This window comes from Equus asinus, chromosome 8 (genome assembly GCF_041296235.1).
Source record: "Equus asinus isolate D_3611 breed Donkey chromosome 8, EquAss-T2T_v2, whole genome shotgun sequence".
NCBI lineage: Eukaryota > Metazoa > Chordata > Mammalia > Perissodactyla > Equidae > Equus > Equus asinus.
Window position 1 is genome coordinate 21342579 of NC_091797.1, and position 21041 is coordinate 21363619.

Sequence of the window (21041 nt, forward strand, 5' to 3'; positions counted from 1 at the left end):
TCTAATAAATTATTAGCGTTTTAGTGTCCGTGGGGGGCGAGTGGGGCGGGGCAGGGCGTGGCCTCCAGGGCCCCTCCCTCCCCTTACTGGTGAATCTCATTCTCTATGAGGCTGTCCTCGCAAGACTGGAAGTCTGTGTCCGTGAGGCCGTCAGGCGGCATCAGCAGCTCCTCATCTTGGGACGAAGATGACGGGGGCTCATCCCCCGAGCTCCCGGGACCCCCATCCCCATCCACTTCTGAGTCCTGCAGCACCTGAGCGATGTATTTCTGAAGGGCGAGAGGAGCGGGAGTGAGAGTGGACAGCTGCCCCTATGGGGAAGGGCATGGGGGATCTCAGGGCCCCGGAACAGCCGCCCAGTGAAGCCCGGCCTCTCCCTGCCCCATTTCCCACTGCCCCTGGGGTCTGGGACAGGCTTCCCTTTCTGGAGGACTAGTGGGACACCCAGCTTTGGGGCTGAGTCCCAGTCAGAGGCCCCTCCCCACCCCTGGCCATGGAGGGGGACACTCACCGCAGATTTGGGGACAGCAGCAGCAGTCGGGGGCCGTCCATTGCTTCTGGGGTCCACGATATCTGTCTCCGTGTGCTCAATCTAGAGGGGCCCAGAATGAGTCAGGGAGTGGGGGGAATGCCCTGCCCTCAGCCACAACCATGACCCTACACCCTCTCAGCACCCCTGTTGCCCCTGCCCTCGGCTCCCAACCATCCCCTTGCCCCCACGTTGAGCCCCTGCCCTCGGCCATCCCCCTGCCCCCTCGCCCCACACCTTGTAGTTGTGGGCACTGAGGTATTTGAAGTGTCCAAAGCAGACGTGGCAGAGGCAGATGACGATGGTGATGACCAGGACCACGAATGTGAACATGGATGTGGGGGCCAGAAACCCTGGTGTGGGGGGGCAAAAAATGGGGCTGCTATACCTCTCCTCCAGGCCCCCTCCCAGTGGCCCACGCCCGGCTTTGGCCCCCTTCTGAATGCAGTCCCACACTCCCATATGCTATGGCCTCACCCTGGCCTCTCCCAGGTGCCCTGCCTGCGACCCCTGGCCATTGTGGACCATCTCATGGCCTGCTCTACTGTGACTCCGCAGGGCATCCCCCCCACCCCCCAGCTCCCTGAGCGAGCGTCGGGGCCGGCCCTCACCCGTGCGCATGGTGGAGAAGAAGAGCAGCCAGAATAGGCAGAGGATGGGCGCGGCCACCACCTGGTTCACAGCCCCTGAGTGGATCTTCTTGTCCAGCTTGGCTGGCAGGTAGGCGTAGTAGAGATTGTACCTGTCCACCAGGTGCTTCAGCAGCATGTACATGAGCCCTGGGGGAAGCCACATGGGCCCTGACCTCGGAACCAGTGCTGCCGGACCTCTGCGTGTCCGTCACAGGTTGGCCGGGTCCTTCTGAGGCCACTGCAGGGCTGGCCTCCCTCCTGCTGCCCCGGCCCCAGTACGGGATAGAGCCCAAGCCCCCGCGGATCAGAGAACTTTGGCTTCTTCTGCTTCAACCCCTTCATCCCGCAGCCCTTCTCTAGGAATTCTACTGTTAGAAATGCATTCTTTTGGTTCAACAAGCATCCTCTTAAAACCCAGCTGACTGTTTTTCTAACCTTATCCCTAAACAGATTAGTAATTAGGTGGTAAGTTCTATTTTCCTGGAGGCTGAGGGGGTGGGAGCTTTAGACTGAAGACAAGGTTAGTCTGGGAGTCTGGAGCCTTCAACAACCAGGGAGGGTGGTTGGGGGTGGGGGAGGATGTTACCAGGGGGAAAGTAGAGGCCACTAGAGGGGGTGAGAGTTGAAGAGAAACTTTGCTAAATTTCTTCAGGAGGAAGAGGGAATGGCCAGGTCACATGGCTCAGCTGTAGCGGGGTATCTCTGGCAAGGACCCAACCCCACCCTGGAATCCAAAGGTCTTTCCTGAGTTTACAGGGCTGTGTACAAGTGTGCCCATGGATCTTGTGTAGGAGCGTGTGTGTGTGTGTGTGTGTGTATGTGACGCGTGTCCAAGTATATCCATCCAGTTGAGTGAAGGCATTGGTGGGGGTGAGTAGGGCCATGTTGGGGTGACTGCCCAGGGGCCCAGCACACCAGCTGAGTCCCGCCTCAGCCGAGATGGCTTGCCCCTCCTCCCCCACAGGCCAGGCCCCAGACTGAGCCAGGGACCGGGCGGGAGGCCCGAGGGGCCGGTCTCCCAGCCGGGGCCCTGTCCATTCGGGGTGGCCTGCCTTACTAGAGTGATGCGGGTGAGGTCCTGGGTCCCCCCGAGCAGGGCCCAGGTCCCGGCGCGGCGGTGCCTACCGAAGGGCACGATGATGGGGCAGGTGATACTGTAGGTCATGACCACCGTGAAGACGCACATCATCCAGGCGTAGGCTGCGCCAAACTGGAACTCGTAGGCCTGATGCTGGGGGGGAGATGGGCAGGAGGGGGGCTCAGGGAGGGGAGGGACAGACTGGAGGGGCGCAGGGCAGGGAGGAGGGGGAGGGGGAGGGGCCAGGATCTCTGGGGCCAGGAAAGAAGCTAGGGGGAAGAGGAGCCCAATGTCCAGGGTAGGGCAGGGCAAAGAGGGGGAGAGAGCAGCTGTGGAGGAGACAGAGGTGGAAGAGACGGAGAGCAGGGTAGGCACAGTGACAGAGCGTGGGGAGGGGCCTTCAAGGGATCAGGGACTGGCAGGTGGTGGGCTTGGGAATGGGATACCCAGAGCCTCGTGTGGGGTTAGGGCAGAGGGACCCTAGATCTAGGGACCCGGACCTCCCCCAACTCCCATCATAGAACACTAGACGGTTAGAACTGGCAGGGCCTTCAGCGTTATCTATGTCAACCCATCGCTGTACATATGGGAAAGCTGAGGTCCCAGATGGGAAGGGGAAAGCCCAGGGCCGCGGAAGTCGGCTCCCTGAGTCCCAGCACCCCTGCGCCCCACACCCTAGCACGACTGCCGCTGTTTCTGGTTGGGCCCACCAGGGGGCGCTGTGCGGGCCGCGGCGGCCCCAGGCGGCCGTACCCGCTTCACGTTGCGCCTCTCGGCGGCAGAGCGCGCCAGGCAGAGCCGGATCATGTACATGAGCAGGCCCGGGATGCGCAGCAGGTCCATGGCGTTGCCGATAAAGGCTGAGGCAATGACGTAGTTCACGAAGAAGGCGCCGTTGTCGGGCAGGAACACACACCTGCGGGCACCAGGTGCTCCAGCACTGCACCCCTGGGGCACCGGTGGCCGCCTGCCCACTGCCAGCATGACCTCACAGCACACCTTCACCCCCAACATGCCTTCTTCCAGGTGGACCCCCGAGCTCAGCCCTGAAGCACCTGTGTCCCAGTCCTCCAAGAGTGTGAACCCCAGAGGCAGATGCCAGAGTGTCAAGAGACACCTCCAAAGTAAGCCCCAGACACCCTCAGTGTGAGTGGACATGGCCTCAGAGTGTGAGCCCAGAGGCACCCCTAGAACTTGTGGCCCATAAACACCCATGGAGAAAGTGCTCGAGACCCCTAAGGCCACCAGAATGTTCAGGGTATGACAGCCCAACATCTCCATAGATGACCCTGTGAGACCCCCAAAAACTCCCACGGGGTGTGAGCCCCAAGAACACCCAGAAGGCTCCTGCCTTGGAGCTTAACTTGACCCAGAGTTCCCCCAGAGTCAGCCTCAGACACCTCCAGAACACAAGCTCCAGAGACCCTCCCCCACAGGTCTTCAGAGTGGGGAGCCCAGGAACCTTTATCAATGCCCCTGACACACCAAGCGTGAGCCCAAGGTTACCACACATGGTCTAGAGCAGGAGCCCTGGAGCCTGCGGCCACATACACTGCCATGGTACGCGTCCCCCAAGACACCTTCACACTCCCAGAGCAGGTGCCCCATAAGAACACTACAGTACCCCTCTGAATAAGATCCCCAACTTCAGAGATGTTCCCAGAACTCGTGCCCCATAAATACCCCAAAGTGTGAGTCCCGAGTCTCCACAGACACTCCCAGATTTGTGAACCCAAGAGCCGTCCTTAGATACTTAAAAGTGTGGACCCCAGAGCCTGCAGGGAAACCTCTAGGAACCCCCGAGTCAGTCCCAAAGTATGACTAAGATCCCACTGCAGACACCTCTCCAAGCCTGAGAGAAACTCCCGACTCCCAGTGAGACTCAGCATACGAGCCCTAGAAGCCCTCACAGAAACCCCCCGAGTGTGGGCCCCATAGCCCCAAATATACCTTGAGGGTACCTCAGAATCCAGGAGGTCCCCGGAGAATGAGTCCCGAGAGGCCCCAGGGACATCTCCCACGTACACAACCAAGACACTCTGTGGCTGAACCTTAGGGATGACCCTGCCGGACCGCGGTGCAAGCCCCTCCCTCCTCTCCCCTCCTCCCCACTGCAGGGGTGGAAGCTTTGCCGCACCCTCCCATGGGGGCTGGCAGTGCCTCTCAGGCATACCCACTCCCACCTTCCGGTCTCTTTCCCTGGGGGCCCCGGTCACTCACTCAAACCGAATAGCTGCCTCAGCCAAGAATTTCTTGTCAAAGAGCCAGCGGAAGAAGAGGTCCAAGCTGGAGGGGAGGAGAGGAGAAGTGTGGTGGTGGGCTGGAATGGCCCAGAACACCAGGGGAGGGGAGTCCTACCCATGAGCCTCTGGGGATGCCCCCCAGACACAGGGGAGGTAAGTCAGGAGGCCTGGGGATGGCCAGGCTTCTTGTCTTGTGCCCCTAGCTCTGCAGGGGAGGTGGGAACCTGTCCAGCAGTCCCCCACCCGGGCTCCCATCCCATTCTCCAAAACCCACCTGCTCAGTCCCAGCGAGGGCAGGAGCAGCACCATAAAGATGAGGAAGGTGTAGCACTTGTGCATGGTGGTCCTGTTCTCCCCGGAGCTGGGGCAGGGGGCACAGGGGCAGAGGTCAGGGGAGCCAGCCCCTCACCTCTGCTCCCCCAGCCCGTACAGTGTCCCAGGAGGGTTCCCTAGGAAGGGGGGGCTTCCCAAGGAGAGGATGCTGGCCACCATCCCTTCCATGCCAGCTCTGGGACTGCCGGGGCAGGGAGCCTGAAGGGCAGAGGGCTGCCCAATGGGATGGGTGTCCACCTAGGAGGGCCATGGCGCAGCATGTGAGGGGTGTCTCACCGTGTCCAGTGGGCTTCAAAGAAGGCAGAGTAGTAGACGATGGTGGGGAGCAGGGCTGAGAAGCACCACAGCAGCAGGGTGGGGAAGAACTGGGTGATGATGGGGTTCTGCAGTGGCATACAGGGCAGGTGTCGGGCGGGGGCAGTGGAGTGGGCCCAGCTTGCTCTGCTGAAGCGCCCCCTTGCCCACTGAGCCCTGGGCCCCACAGCTCTCAGGGCCGCCATGGCAGTAGTCCAGAACGTCTGGAGCGCCAAGGGTGAGGTGGGGCAGGGCCATATGTACAGCCCCCCGGTGAATATCAGTGGTTAGCATTTGCGGAACACATACCACGTGCCAAGCACCGATCGTGTGCTTTACACGCATTAATCCTCCAAACGTTACCCCATTTTACAGATGAGCAAAACTGAGGCAAAAAAAGAGATTCCACGGCTTATCCAGCCAGTAAGAAGTGGGGTGGGGATTTGATTCTGCTATTATCACTCAGTGATTTTCAAACTGTCTTTGAGGTTCTAAGGAGATATGCTGTGTGTGAGGCGGGAGGGGTGAGGGGAGACCAGGCACTGTGGCCCCCTCTGCTGCCATCTGAGCAACCCTACTTTTCCACATCAGGTTTCATGTAAGATTCCTTTTGATAAAGGCATCAGAATCTAAGTCTAGAAGCCAGTGATCTGGTCTGAACCTTCCACTCTTCTGTGGGAGAGATCGAGGGTTGAGGAGAAGGGACCAATCCGAGGCCACAGGGTCAGTTAGGCCTGGGCCTGGGCTCGCTCTTCCCTGGGTGTCTCTCTAGCTGTGTGCAAACTCAAGGGTGGCCTCTCCTAGGGGAAGGTGGGGAAACCAAATGGAAGTGTGCAGAGGGGTTTCAGCCCCTGGTTGTGTGGGAGCTTCCCGGTGGGGCCGGGCTGGAAGAGCAGAACAGGAGCTGGACTGGGCGGGAGGGCATCTGGTTGTCCCCCTGAGGAGGGATCTGGGGCTTGGTATCTGTGTCTTGTGACAGAGCGTGGAGGGCTGCAGTGGGGTGTGGGCCTCACGTTGAGGTACTCCACAGGCTTGGTGACGTTGAACTTGTCCATGGTGGTGATGATGATGGCGGGGGTGGTGAGGAAGAAGAGGAGGATGAAGAGGACCACGTTGATGACCAGGCAGCGCAGCCACCAGATGAAGCCACGGATGGAGAGGTGCTCCCTGGGAAGGCAGGGGTGGCGGTTGCTACAGGGACCGAACGCCTGATTGCTCCCCAATGACACCTAGGACCTCCCTTCTCCTTCCCCCTACCCACTGGAGCCCACCAGGGCTCCATGAAGCCTGCCCCTGCCATCCCCATTTGCTCACCAGTAGATGTTCTGGGGGTCGGGGGCATAGGACACGGTCCAGTTGGAGATATGCAGGGACTCGCTGCAGGACGAGGAGCGTGGCTCCCCGCGGCAGGTGCAACCCTGGCACTTACACACGTTGAAGTCCTTTAGGATGCTGGGGGGATGGGCACTGGTTACTGCGGCACCAGCTGCTGGGGACCCCTCTGCCGACAGCTGGTCGTGAGCGGAGGAACCTGGGAGCCCCAGCTGCTCACTGGGGGACAAGGGCCGGGGTGGGCAGGCAGGGTGGGGGCTCACATGGCGGTGATGGTCTCATTGTGGAACGTGACAAAGGCCATGCCAAGAGGCTTCTCGTTCACCTTCTCCTTCTCCCGCTTGTAGTCTTCCTTCAGCTTCTGCTCCAGCTTCGTGTAGTACTCAATGGCCTCCACCTGCCGAGGACGGGTGAGGCAGGGGCTCTGGTCAGAGAGCTGGGCAGGTCCCCACAGCACCCACTCAGCACCACAGGCCAGGTGCTGCTTTAAGCTCTTTCTGTGTTAACTCACTTAATCCTTACAACAATCTTACAAGGAAGGTACAGTTAGCCCCATCCTACAGATGAGGAAACTGAGGCACAGAGCAGTCTAGAAACTTGCCTAAAGCCAGAGCTAGTAAATAGAGCACAATGCTGTCCTCTTGGCTGACCTTTTCTGATTTGGAGTTTGAAAACTTGGTCACTGCAGGGACAGGGGACAAACCCAAACAGTGTGAACTGGGGCAATGATTGTAGGAACAGGTGGGGACCTGCTGAGGGAGGGGCTGCACCCCACTCCCAGCCTGGCCCCAGCCTTGCCTCCTCTGGGAGTCTATTTACCTTTGGGTATTTACGTGCAAGGCTGGATTGTGTACGTGGGGTTGTGGGACAGACTCCACCATACGGTGCATCCATCTCTGCTGTGACCTGTCTCCCCAGGACCTTCCAACTCCTCCCCGGGAGCTCTGGGGGCCCTGAGGTCTGAGCTGAGGCCAGGTCCACCCCACAGTCAGCCCACCTCTTACCTGCTCACAGCCTCGCACCACGCAGCAGCAGAGGTGGCCACAGGGCTTGGGGTTGATCATGGTGGGGACATTCTCCTTGCTCTGGAGGTTTGTGAAGTAGAGCTTTCCCCGCTCGGCCTTCTTCCTGTGGGGCCAGATGCCCAGTCACCCACCATCCAGCTGGGGCTGGGTCACTGGGAGGATGGGTATGGAGCCCAGCTCTGGGGTCATCTAGTCCACTCCTTAAGGACAGGGGCTATCTTGCTCTTGGGTTTGTTTAGGGTGCATGGTTCAGACATGTCCCCATTCCAGGGTCTCGCCACCCATCCCTGGAGGGCCAGAAGTTCTTCCTGTAGTCTGGCCTGTAGTCAGTCTCATACTGTAGCTGAAAAAGGGTATGTCCTCAGATGGGGTGGGGACGGTGGGCCCCTTTTCTCTTGCAACAAACTCTAACCTCCAGGCCTTGCTCTTTCCAGGGCTGAATTGACAGGAACTCTGGGGGCTGAATTAAAATCAAACGCCCTAGGAAACACCTGGAAGGGGAGCCAGGCTCCAGTGTGGCAGGCAAGATGCCCTCCACAATGGGCAGGGGGCCCTCGGGTGTTGCCCCCCTGCCACCCCCAGCCCCATACCTTTCTGCATCAAGGAACATGAGGCGAGCCACGTTGTAACATGGGCGGGCTTCAAGAACCGTGCAGTTGGGGTAGGCCTCCCTGAAACACAGTCCAGCGTCACCTGCAGGACCCCACCCACCTGCCTCTGACTTTCATCCATGACCCCATCACCTTCAAGACACACCCCCCAATTCAAGCTCTCTCTTTCTTAGTCTGTGAAAATGAAAGTTCCTTAAGAATAAAACATTGACATTCCTCCTCATGCTTCTCTGAGCGGGGGAGGGTGCACTCAGAGGTGTGGAGGGCTGTGTAAGAGCAGTGTGGGCTGATGACCTGGATGTCAGTGCACACGTGCATGGCGCTGGGGAAGCCACAGCTGTGGTCTGACTCTTGTGCGAGGCTGTGACCTTTAAGACGAGAGAAACTGTTTCTAGCTGTGGGTTGTTCTCTTACCCCTGTTCCCAGATGACCTGGTTACAGTCCAGCATTTAGCCTTGACCACGGACTGACCCCAACCAATACACAGCCCAGTCTATAGAATGATCCCTGGGCCAAGACTAACCAGAGATTGATCCTGAACCCTGACCTGAGATTGACTTCTAACCCTGGCCAGAGACTGACTTTAACCCTGACCCAAACAGACCCATAACCCACAGCCAAGACTGAACCTTTAACCCTGACCCAAGATTGACCTCAACCTTGACTTGAAAATGACGAGAGATAGACTGGCCCCAACTCTCACTCCCTGGCACCTAGCAGGGCTCGAGGGATGCTTGCTGGCTGAGTGAAGGAGTAGTTGCTTTTCAGTGCTGCTCAGACACTGCTTCTTGATCCTAATCCCTAATCTAGACTGAGCCCCATCTTTTTTTTTTCCGAGGAAGATTAGCCCTGAGCTAACATCTGTCAATCCTCCTCTTTTTGCTGAGGAAGACTGGCCCTGAGCTAACATCCATGCCCATCATCCTCTACTTTATATGTGGGATGCCTACCATGGCATGGCTTGCCAAGCGGTGCCATGTCTGCCGCATCCGGGATCCGAACCAGTAAACCCCGGGCCGCTGAAGCGGAACGTGCGCACTTAACTGCTGCACCACCGGGCTGGCCCCGAGCCCCATCTTTTCAAAACAAATTTTAATGAAAAACAACCTGGTGTTAAAGATGCACAAGATATGGTTCTAAGGAACAAGATGGCCCACACAAACCCATGAGAATTTGGAAACTTACATCTGGGATGGAGGCCTTGAAATGTACTTCCCAGGAGGTGACAGACCTTTGCCCTGACACTGTTGCTGCTCAACCCATTTTAGGATTCCTCTCTGGAAGGGCCTTCACCCCTGTGGCAGGCCGAACCTCATTCTCACCTGACTAATCTCTAATCTCCACAACACAGGTTCCCTGATTTTGCACATAGGATATTCCCTAATTCTGCTGGCTGGGTCCTCCAATCCAGATAGACCCCAGACCTGGACCACAAACCCGGCCCAATACTGACAACTAGTCCATGACTCCATGAAGACAAAGGCTGACTCTTGCTCATCACCATATACCCAGGGCCCGCAGTAAGAACAGTAAGTTCTCGATAAACATGTGCTGAATGACTGGATCAATGAGACGGCTGCTCCAGAATGCTTGATCCTCTGATCCTCATCATGCCAGTTGGGACTACAGTCTCCCTAAGTCCTGCTTTTTGCTGACCACTGATTCTAATCATGGACTGTTTCCTAAACAAAACCACAGACCAACCCCTGAAGCAGACAACGTGGACCGTGAGCTCTCCATGGACACCCATCAGGCCTGGTTCTTTGTCTTGCTGGCATAAAGCACACAGTAGGTGTAAACAAATGTGTGCTGAATGAATGGATGGATGCTTGACTAGCAGGGTCCCCTCCCTTACCACACGAAGGTCTCTGGTCAAATGTCATCCTGTCAGAGTCCCCCTTGCCCATCCCACTGAAAACAGTAGCCCCTCCTGACTCCTCTCACTCTGTCCCTCTCCCTGCCTTGGTTTTCTTCTAGCACCCACTCTCCTTGGCATCCTGTTACTAGTCCATTTGTTTATTAGCTGCCTTGTCCCACTAGCAGGTACGCAGATGGGGGCAAAGCCTTTTCCTTTTCTGCTTTCTGCTCTATCCTCCTCCTACCCCAGGGCAGGTACACAGCAGGTGCATGACAGGTATTTGCTATTAAAGGGCTTGTCCGAACAGCTGACAGCTGATTCCAACTGGAGGGTAATAGTAAAATATCCCCTAACTCTGAGCACACATTGTCCTTAATCCCCACCCAGACTGCCCCCTAATGCTAATCACAGCTTGAATCCCAAATAGGACCCCAAATCGTTCTCTCATACTGACCAAGGATGATCTGAGTTTGACTGCTGGTCTGTAAATTGTATGAGGGTAGGGCCTGTTTCTATTTATTCATGCCTGGTGCACAGAAAGTGACCAATAATGCGTGCCGAATGAATGACTATTCACCTACTAATGCTGATCACAAACCAGCCATTTTCCTGAAATGCAGGGGTCTGGAAGCTGACCCTGACCAGACACCGACTCCCAATCCTGTCCTGATCCAGGACAGTGACTGGCCTCTGATCCAGGCCAACTGACAGTGGATCTGGACCTCACCAAATCCTGATCCAGACCACCAAAGTCCCTTATCAGGACCACTGGCCAACTCCTAATTCTGACCACAGACCAACATCAGACCCTGGACTGGCTCCTAAAGCTGACTTCCACACCCTGACCCCCAAGAGCCCGATGACTTTTATTCATCCTCACAGTCTCAGGGCGCACCCTTGTGACTTATGCCAAATAGCACATGAGAAAGTCGTAGAGTGGACGGATGAATGCATGATAGGACCCCTAACCCTGCACACAGACGGTCCTGACCACCTGGCACTCCTGGAAGTGCATGTTCCCAGCCCCCAAGACAGAGTTGCAGAGCTGAAAAGAGCCTCAGACGACATGCAGCCCAAGTTCTCCCGGGCCCCTTGAGGATGCAGTGAAAGCCACAGAGCTTCTCCCTGCACACAAACTCCAGAATGTCTCACACATTCTGAGGCAGCCATATACCTCAAAGGGCCCATGGACCCTGAGCCAACAACCCATGAGCCAGTTCAAGTGGGAGAGCCCTGGGGGACTCACTTTTCAAGTATTTCTCCTGTTCTTAGAAGGGCCTATCACCCAGCCCAAGTGCCAGACGGCCCTGGAGTCAGAGGATTCTTCCTCAGTCTGACCTCCACCCCCCAGTGCAGCCCCAGGCATCCAAGTGAGAGGTGTGGGTAAAGATGTCCTGGGAGCTGAAAGGCAAAGAAAGGTCTGCAGGGCCTTGGGTTGGTGGTAGGGGTGGCTACTCACTCAAAATGCTTCTTGATCTTTTCTGACTCTGCGTATTTGGAGATGCCATTGATGAAGAGCGTCCGCTTCACCTGGGGTGAGAGGGGAGTGGGTTTGCCTTCCTGAGACTGGACCCCCGAGGAGCCGGAGAATGCAGGGAGGGGCTGGGGAGTGGGGTGAGCAGAGAGGAGCAGATAGGGGCGGCAGGAGGCCTTAGGGATAAGCCAGGTCCAAGGAAAGCAGGGGAAGTGTTTCTAACAGAAATCAGGCAACGAGCCTAATGAAAGAGCCGTCAGGCCCCTTGCTCCCGAGGGTTACAGAGGGGGCGGGGGTGGGGGGGACTACTCTCAGATCCTCAGGCCATGGAGGACCCAGCACAGTGGCTGGCCTGGAGTGGGCGTTCAGTGCTGGTTTGGTGAATGAATACAGACGAGGAGGGAATAGCACCACCATAAGGTCGACCAAGCTATTTCCCAAGTGCCCAGCACAGCACTGGTGCTTTCCACATCTCGCCTCGCTGCATCTTCCCACTGACCTCAAGAGAGGTACTGCTGCTGTCTCATTTACAGATGAAGAAACTGAGGCTTGGAGATGTCACTTAACTTGCAGGATGGGGGCTCCTGAGCTGCTGGGCCCAGATGCAGAGCCAGCTGGCCTAACCCCGGAGCTGCCGCCCCTTAGGGCTGAGGCAAGAGAGGCCCAGAGGGAAGGGAAGAGGCTGGGGGTGGGGGTGGACCTGGGTTCTGCTCCACTCACCAGGTCGTCCTCCTTGTAGCGCATCTTGGAGGTGTGTCTACGCATGCTGTAGACAGTGAGCAGCAGGTACAGGAAGGCGAAGGAGGTGTGCAGCCATAGCAGGTTGTTCCTGGGGGGAGCAGAGGGGTACATGGAACCCCCAGGGCTAGGAACACATTCAGATACCCCTAAACCCCCAGGGTTAATTAAACCCTGGTACAGGGACCCTCTGCTGCCACCAGTCTTCTGGCAATGACTCTCTCAGGAGCCGGGGCACCACACCCCACATCCTCTACACCCCAAGATTGTTCCATTCCAACTGAAATGTCCCAAGAGGTCTTCTCTCCGTGCCCTGCCTGCTGGCTACATTGCCCTCTAACTGGCCGGCAGTATCCCCTGGCCCAAGGGTGCACACTCCTCTTCTTTATCCAGTCATCCCTGGGGATCTACCTCCTGTCTCCAACCCAAGCCCCTCAGGGCCCCACAGCCATCTCTGCAGCCTCAGCACCTCTCCCTTGAACACCCTCCTTCCCCCCTCCTTGCTGGCCGCAGACCCTGGCCTCACTGACCAGCTTCCCAACCGTACCCTGATTTCAAGTTGGCAATGGTGGTTCTCCCGAAGCTGTAGGCATTGTTCTCTAGGGGATGGGAGGAGGGAGAGGACAATGGCAGGGTCAGGGCACATGCTCACTGTCCCCTCCTCTCTCCGCCCCACCCATCCTGGCCCTCGCTGACCCAGCAGGTCCCCTGAGAAGTTGACAGGCAGCACGATGCCTACGGAGAGGACACCCACGACAACCAGCAGCCCGATGATGTGCCGCTGGAAGGACAGGTAGTGCACAGCATCGCCCCCACACTTGTCCCGGATCTCATCATCCCTGCGGGTAGTGGGGACAGAGGAATTAGATGAGGGCTAGGGCAACAGAGGGGCCACAATCTGCCTGCCCTTGCCCACCCCATCCCACACCCACCCTAGCCCCTGCCAACGTGGCAGTAGGACGGGGCTGAAATGGGGTCTCTGGGCCCCCTATTCTCTGGGAGGGGAGGGAGGAAAGGAAGGATGCAGGGAGAAAGGGAGGGGAAGGGGAAGAAGAGAGAGAAAAGGAGAGGGATGAGAGATGGGAACAGGAAGGAAGGAAGGAAGGAAGGAAGGAAGGAAGGAGGAAGGAAGGAAGGAGGGAAGAAGGGAAGAAAGGGGTAAAGAACGGGGAAGACTACAGAGAGAGGAAGAAGAAGAAAAATGAGGACTGGGGAGCAAAGGGAGAGGAGAAGAGGCAGATGTGAAAGGGAGGTTGGGGAGGGAGGCTGGGGAGGGAGGATGGAGGCTGGGGAAGCACTGGCGCCTTATGGGAGCTGGTGCAGCGTGACAGGTGGGGGAGGGCTGGGGCTGGGGCACGGGCGGGGCGGTGCTGACCTGTCCGGCTTCCTGCCTCTCTCAGGCCTCACTGCCTGCCTGCCGCACTCTGGCTCGATCTCCTGACTTCTGCCTGCTGGATACTGGCTCCTGCCTGTTGCTGGCTGGCTGCTCCCAGCCTGCCTGCTGCCCCCACCCGCTGGCTGCACGGAAGCTCTGAGGCGGGGGCTCCAGCCCCTGCTCTCACAGGGTGGCAGGGGCTGGGAGAGCTGAGGGCAGAGCGGGCCCCCCAGGCAGGGGAGCACATAGGAGACTGTGGGGTAAAGTGAGGCCAGCTCAGGGGACAGCAGAGGCCGGGAGCCCAGGGCCTGGCCTCCTGGAGGAGGGAGGAAGGTGCTGGGCTGGCTAGGAGCACTAAGGCCCTCAAAGCTGCTGGCCTCTGGACTTTGTAGGGAGATGACAGGTCTGAAGTTTCTCTCTGTTTCTCTCTTTCTTTAGAGTCTGCAGACCGTTCACTTACTTTATCCTGAAGATGGCTGTCAGCCAGGAACAGAAACCCTGGGGGCACAGAGCAGTATCAGCCGGAGTCCTCCTCCCACCGCCCCGAGCCTCCCGGCCCCGCAAAGCCCCCCACCCCAGTCTCACAATCACCTCCAGGCTGTGGCTCAGCTTCCACAACCTCCCCAAGAAGCTAGCTCATCCCCAGAGAGGGGAGAAGGAAGGCACCAGCCCTCAAAGACAAAGGATCAAGGCCAAATTGGGTTCTCTGTGGACTCTCAGGCCCAGAGCTACTGTCCCCGCAAATGCCCAGCAGGGCAGCAGAACCGGATGAAGTCTTGCAGTGCAGTGGGCCAGTGGGGATGGTGGGGTTTGGGGTTCTAGGAAGGGTAATGAGGACCTCCAGACCTGCAGCTAACAAGAATTTGCAACATGGCTGCCAAAAGCAGAGAGGTGGGCCACGCTGCCCAAGTTCCTGCCACCCATCTTCTAGTACACTCCAGAGGGACCAAAACCCAGGGTCACTGTGAGCTGCAATCTCCCCCTGTTGAACCCCCAGGCCTGCCTTCAGGCAGAGACCCCACTCAGAGCAGGGTGAGGATATGTGGGGGAAGGCTGGGCAGAGAGAACCCTCCCCCAACTCCCTGCCAGGAGAAGGCGCAGACTTAAGACGGGGGTGAGGGGAGGGCCTCCAGCCAAGACGCAGGCCTGTGCTGCCTGCTGCCGCCACCTGAGTCTGGGGACCACCTGGACGCCTCTGGCTGGCAGGGGCGATACCTTTGCTTCACCACTTACCAGTGTGATTCCAGCTCAGGAAGCTGGCAGGCTTCTTCCACTACGGCTACTACAGGAGTGCCATCCCCAGGACCCCCAGCATAAGCTGGACTGACCGGGGCCACCCTTGGTCTGAGCATTAGAGTTCAGACCAGGACCCTCACCCGCACAGAACAATAGGGGGCCAGGCATGTGATGCCGCCACAGTATTGGGTCTGACCTGAAAGGGGGCCTGGGGCCTGCTGTGAATCATCAAGCTCATGCCTTGTCTACAGGGGCCACTGTCACTCAGCTCCAATCCACAAGCAGGTCAATGTAACCCCGTAGCCAGGGGCCACCAGCCTGCAAACTCTGAGCATCACAATGGATTCTGTATATTTTGCTAGGTGGGCCTGAAAGGCTCATTATTACTTCTAAAACCATGTTCAAGGAAAAAGGTGTCCTTAGCTGTCCTCAGTCAGCAGAGGTGGGCACAGAGCTCTATCGTGGAACAAAGTATGGAACTCACAGATGTCAGGCTCATGCTAGTTGGGAGGCTGACTTGGAAGATAGAGCCAGGAGCTCTGGGTCCGGGAGGTTATCCTGTGGCTCCTAGACAAGCCTTTCCCTTGCTGAGGAGACAGCCACACTCCGAAGATCCCTGACTCCACATCACTGGAAGCTAGAGGCTGCTGAGCCCATCAGCCCTGGAGGAGGACGGGGGCTGAGAAGTTCAGGGGAGGGCACTCACATTGTCTCTTTGGTCAAAGTCGACGGAGCTGGAGACAGACGTGAGACGCTCATACCGGTCATGACTGTCCCCGTGCATAGCTGAGGCCACACTGGGGGTGGGGGAGAGGAGAGGTCAGAGAGCCTGGTGAGGCTGAGCCCCTTGGGGCAGGGATGAAGTGGGGGGGTTCCCACTCCAGCACTCCAGGCGTAAGACAAGGCACAGAAAGCGCAGAGGCTGAAGCGGGGAGGAGAGAGTGCCGTCCCTACCCCCTTAAATCTCCCTCTTCCCTGAGGGCCTGGGGGCACCAACGGGCAGTGGGCAAAGGGAGGGTGTCTTCGTCATGGTGGAGGTTGAAGTGAGAATGTGAGTGGTCCCTGCAGTCTGGAGCTGACCAGCAGGGGCCGGGGCAACAGAGCCAAAATGAGGCACAGGGCAGTGGGGAGTGAAGGGAAGGATGGACTAGCAGAGCCCCAGAAGGGTGAGGGGAAGCGGGGGCTGGGAGATGCCTCCCAGGCGGGCCCCTACCCTCCCTCTCCAACCCCAGCAGCTGCTGCAACTCCAACTCCAGTCCTATGGACAGAGACCGTGATGTGACACAAAGGGCCAGGATCAGGGCTCCTCAGGCAGCCCCCCTCCCAGTCTCCAGAAGGGGTGAGCAGGGAACCCTGGAATGTGAAGAACTAGCTGTTAGGGGACAGGAAGCCACTGGAGACGCCCAATCTTGTCTCTGCAACCAACAGGGTGAGTATACTGGGGTTTCCGGGAGGATGGCCCCTGCACCCCAGCCAACCAGGGCCAGGAAGAAGGCTGGGCATGGGGAGGGACTGGCCCCAGGCAGAGAGCCAGAGGGAGAGAGAGGGGGTGAGGCAGAGACAAGTTAGGGAGCCTCCCGTTCTGCAAAGCACACCGCCTGCGTTAATCCGAAACGTGAGTCTGCAGAGAAGAAAACTGCAAAAAGAAACGTGGCAGGATGAGAAGAGAAGCACAAGAGAAGAGGAAAGGGGCAGCTGGTTTAGTAAGGTGAGGGGCCTGGGGCCCCACATACTATTCCTGTTCCACTCGGTCCCTCTCCTGCCGCCGACGCCTGGGGACAGAGAACAGACAGGGTTAGCAGGGCGGGGGAGGGCCCCTGGGGAGTAGCAAGGGACAAAGGCCCAACTGAGGGTCCTCATGTCTTCCATGCCTGCTCTGGGACTGGTCCCTCTTCATCCCCCCAACAAAGGGGGATGAGAGAGGGCTGGCTCTTTCCTATCCCTGAGGAGTGTGGAACAAATAGTGTGTGTGTGTGTGTTTGTGTGTGTGTAGGGGTGGGTCCCAGAGCCTTACCTGTCTGCATCTGTCACCAAGGCCAGCCGCCCATAGTCCCAGGCCACCTTCCGGAGGATGGAGAACAAGAACAGTAGTGCCTGAGGGAAGCGGGGGTGGGTGGCAAGTGGAGAGGCTGTCTGCCTAGCCCCTGGACTAGCCAGGAAGGCAGGGTCAGAGGAGCTGGAATCTTGTCTTAGAAGGGGATGTCCCCAGCTTGGGCACATGGTCAGAGGCTAGGATTGGGCTGGGTGATGGGGATACCTCCTGCAGTTAAGCTTGGGGAGTTGGGTCAGGTGGGAGTGGTTAGAGCTGCAGGTGTTGGCTAGTTATTTACAAAGCGTGGGTGGCAAGGGTGGGTGGTGGAATGTGGGGACTCACCAGGAAGCACATGAAGTCAAGAGCCAGCACAGTGGGGACACCCCCAAAGGGCAGGCCCTGCAGGACGGTGCTGCGGATGCGGGCACTGTAGCAGTAGTCCTTGGGGTTGCTGTTGTTGAGGGCCGTGGTGCCCAGTGTGGCCAGCAGGAAGGGCAGCATGGCTGCTATTGCCGCATGGTCCTCCTGGGCAGAGGGCAGAGCAGTCTGCTGGGCTCAGCCCCTATTCCCTTCATGGCTCCGGCAGGGTGCGTGTGGGGAAGGGGCAGTGAGGGCAGATCCCCAGGCGGCCTGGGCGGGTGGAAGCTCTGGCCTCCAGAGATAAGGGCCTGGGGAGGGGAGGGTTGAGTCATGTGGATTTACCTTCAGTGGCTCTCCGGCTGCCACCCCACCCTGGGTCTGGGGAACTCGGCCCAGATCTGGACTGGGGAGACTGGTTATTCTAAGCTGGTAGTTGTCTGTGAGTCTCTAACATTTACCTCCTACCACCACAATATATACACACAAACACTCTCCACACACACACACACACACAAACACACTTGTTCTCTCTCCCTCTCTCTCTCCCTCCCCCTTCTCTCACCCCCAGGCCCCCCTCTGTCTTAGGCAGGGGTGAGGTGGGGTGGGGTGAGGCAGAGTTGAGCCTGAGGGGAGATGGGGAGGGGTCTTAGGCCTGAGGATCCAAGGCTAAGAGGAAGGGTCTCTAGGCCAGGGGAGGACGGGTCAGGAGCCAGCTAGCTCATCCTGATACTCTCTTTCTACCCCTATTAGAAAAATGGCACAGTTTCATTTACTTAAGAGTTTTCAACTCTGTTAATCACCTTCCCAATATCACTGGCTTCAAAATAAGCTGTTGAGCTTCAGAGCTGCCCCTCTGCCCTCAGGTAGGGGTCTGAGGATGGGGTCAGACTGGGAAGTCAGTTAAAAAGTAGGACTTCTGGGTTTGTGTTACCTGCCTAGCCCCAGCCACTCCTGCTTACTCTCTTTCCTTTTCCCCTGCCGTGGCAGCAGCTACACTTTTATCCCTTCCAGCTTCATCACCCCTCTCCAATTATGTCCGCACTGGGGTCACTTGAGTGGTAGGAGGACTACAACTCCCAGAGTGCCCTGTTCCTGCCTCCAGAGCAGGGCAGGCTGGGAATGCCCTGCCCTCCAGCGAGCTTTTCCATTGGCAAAAGAAGGGAGAGTGGGCAGGGGCCTCTTAGCCTGCCCAAGCCTCCTGCAGCCAGGGTCCTTCCCTCCAGCCAGGTTCCCTGCCACTGCCGGGCTGTCCAGCACTCAATGGTCCGGGTGGATGGGGCAGGGAGAAGGAGAGAAGGGGCAGCCAGCCTGGATGCCTGGGTTCTGGAAGTGCCTGGGGACGGAGTGGAGCAGGGCTCTGGGGAGGCTCTCAGGGCTGAGAAGTGTGGCTGAGGCACCGCTGCCCCACCCCATCATATTGGAGGGCCTCTGGGGGCCCCTTCTGCTGACAACACTGAAGCTCTGCCTTGGTTGGGGCGGGGGGAGGGTGGTCTCCAGGGAAGAAAGGAAACCAGACAAAGAGAGAGAACAACAAACCTGGAATCGTGACTGCAACTCTGGGAGGAAGCGTCCCCCAGCCCCCCCGAGGTGACTCAGAGGGGTTCCCCTGCCCACCAGTCCCTGGTTTTCCCCCAGCCTCTTCCTAATACTTCAACTGCAGGGCAAAGAAGCACAGCTCTCAGACGGAGGGGGAAGCCGGGTTTGTTTATGTGTTTGACTTGGTCGCAGGGAGTCTCTCAAAAGCCCGCGTAGGAAGGCTACGGGAGTAACTGCGCTGGGTGTCATGCCTCCCTCTCCCTTTCCAGCCCAGTTGCCTTCAAATAAAACACTAACTTAGTAATTGTAGCAGGCGCCATTTATCAACTGCCCACTGTTTCAAGAATAATACATAAATGATTTCATTTACTCCTTGACAATCCTGAGACGGATGTCATTGCCATGTTAAGATGAGGGCACGGGGGGCTGAGAGAGGTTAAATATCTTTCCCAAAGTCACACTGATAATAAAATGATGAACCCAGGGTTCAAACCTAGGTCAACTTCTTTCCAAAGCTAGAACACTTTTCAGGGGGCCACAATGCTTTTCTGATGTGCCTAGAACAGGACTCTGCAGACCATGGAAGCTTCATAAATGCCCATTAAATGTTCTCTGGCTAGGGAACGCCAGAGCACTGTGGGCATGTGGGTGTTTAGGTGTGTAAATGTGTGTTGATGTGTGTATCTGTGTGTGGGGGAGGGAGCTAGGTGACTGCATGGCAGTCCACTGAAATGAAGGGAGGTACTGGTCTCTAAGTGGGGACATGTATGTGGGTGTGTCTAGGAGCCTCTGTAAACATAAGGGTCACAGAACCCTGGGGTACCAGGGGAGGTTAAAGGTAGGTATAGGTATCTTTGGTCTGTGGTGGTTGGGGGGGTCTCTACATTCGCCCCCCCACTTAACCCCCAACTCCAATGCACTCCAGAAATCAAGACAGCCCATTCCGACTCCTTGTTTGTTCTCTCCCCAGCTCCAAGGTTCCACCAGGTCAGAATGCAATGCTACAAACCCCTGGAGTGCCACGCCACCCCTCTCCCCTCCTCTGCTCTCAGAAGGAAGGTGGAACATTCCGGGAGTTTCTACATGAAGGGGACCAGGTAGGGTGGGTGAGGGTCCAGGTAGATGCTTAATAACTGAAATTACTGCTTCCCTCGCAGAGTGCTCTCCCCTGCACAAGAGCATTGAGCATCCCTCCACCACGAGGAAGGCAGGGCACAGTCATCCCCACTTTACAGGGGAAGAAGCAGGGACCCAGGGAGGAGAAGTGACTCACAAGAGGTCACAGGGCAGGTAAAGGGCGGAGCTAGGGCTTGCGGCTCTGCTTGCTGACAGGGTTACTCCAGGAGCTTAATTGTGGGGGCGGGGCTGCTGGGCGAGTTTCACCAAGGGCAGCTGCTCTCGCAGGCTTCACTGAGAGCAGCTGAGGAGGGCCAAGAGGCAGAATATCCGGGCTGGTGGGGAAGGAGGCAAGGGGGCAGTTCCTCCACTCCACTGGGCTGCCCAGTCAGCTATATCCCAGAATTTCTCTAGTCTGACACTGAGGCTTTTAGCTGGAAGTGTGTAGAGAGAGTGATGAAAGATTTTATTTCTAGCTAACTGAAGGTTGTTATTTTCCCATTAAGAAGTGTGTGCACGGTGGGGGTGGAGGAGTTCTAAGTTAAAAGGTTTTCTTAGAGTTACTTGGGAAGACTCAGCTTAGGGCTTGGATTCATAGGAAAGCAGTGTGGTCTGAGGGGAGGAGATGAAGACTGGAGGCTAGCTCTGTTACTATGTAACCTGGGCCTCAGTCTTCCAATCTGTAACAAAGAGATAGTAATATCCTCGATTCACCTTCATCAGCTTCAGAGGGATGGGCAAAAATGTATCCACAAGGAAGATAAAAGTAGTAGGAAATGAATGTATTGATTAAACACTTCTTTAACTCTTATTTTGAGCTGAGCACTGTTCTAAGCACTTTACAAATGTTAACTCATTTACCCCCCATCACAATCCTAGGAGGACAATGAGGCACAGAGAGGGTACATAACTTGCCCAGTGTCACACAGCCGGTCTGTGGTAGATCTGGATATGGACCCAGGCAGCCTGGCTGGGGTCTATGCTCTTAACCACTGCACTGTGCTGCCTCGGCCAGCAGAGGAGCCACTTTCACTGGGGAGCTGGGGGCTGCCAGCTATGCCCTGGAGAAATGCCACACCCTGTTTCTACCTGTTTCCCTCCCTCCTGCTTGTAGCTCCCAGGCCCTCCCCTCAGGCCTTGGGTTTGTGATTTCAGTTCTGAGGCAGGTGTAGGGACAGGCAACAAAGCCTGGTGGTTCTGAGCACAGGCTCTATGATAAAACAGATCTGCCTTCCGACC

The 21041-nt window shown here is 57.4% G+C and overlaps 1 protein-coding gene across 6 annotated transcripts in view; it reads right to left on the reverse strand.

Annotated features, from left to right (window-relative positions):
• TMEM63B (transmembrane protein 63B) overlaps positions 1-21041 on the reverse strand; it is a 23870-nt gene continuing 2829 nt past the window's right edge. For 2 of the 6 annotated variants that reach the window (XM_044776757.2, XM_044776755.2), the window contains exons 2-24: positions 17133-17315; positions 16773-16852; positions 16492-16530; positions 15465-15555; positions 13983-14020; positions 12844-12986; positions 12695-12746; positions 12130-12238; positions 11395-11465; positions 8057-8137; positions 7446-7569; positions 6705-6838; positions 6424-6561; positions 6123-6276; positions 5092-5198; positions 4757-4843; positions 4460-4525; positions 2993-3155; positions 2287-2392; positions 1141-1308; positions 767-882; positions 512-592; positions 1-269 (exon numbers count right to left, since the gene is read on the reverse strand). In XM_044776757.2, the coding sequence (XP_044632692.1) occupies positions 84-269; positions 512-592; positions 767-882; positions 1141-1308; positions 2287-2392; positions 2993-3155; positions 4460-4525; positions 4757-4843; positions 5092-5198; positions 6123-6276; positions 6424-6561; positions 6705-6838; positions 7446-7569; positions 8057-8137; positions 11395-11465; positions 12130-12238; positions 12695-12746; positions 12844-12986; positions 13983-14020; positions 15465-15555; positions 16492-16530; positions 16773-16852; positions 17133-17291 (2493 nt within the window). In that variant the 5' untranslated portion in view covers positions 17292-17315 and the 3' untranslated portion in view covers positions 1-83. Of the gene's footprint in view, positions 270-511; positions 593-766; positions 883-1140; positions 1309-2286; positions 2393-2992; positions 3156-4459; positions 4526-4756; positions 4844-5091; positions 5199-6122; positions 6277-6423; positions 6562-6704; positions 6839-7445; positions 7570-8056; positions 8138-11394; positions 11466-12129; positions 12239-12694; positions 12747-12843; positions 12987-13982; positions 14021-15464; positions 15556-16491; positions 16531-16772; positions 16853-17132; positions 17459-21041 lie in introns of all 6 variants that reach the window. The other 4 variants (XM_044776756.2, XM_070514853.1, XM_070514855.1 and 1 more) reach the window with 4 other exon arrangements.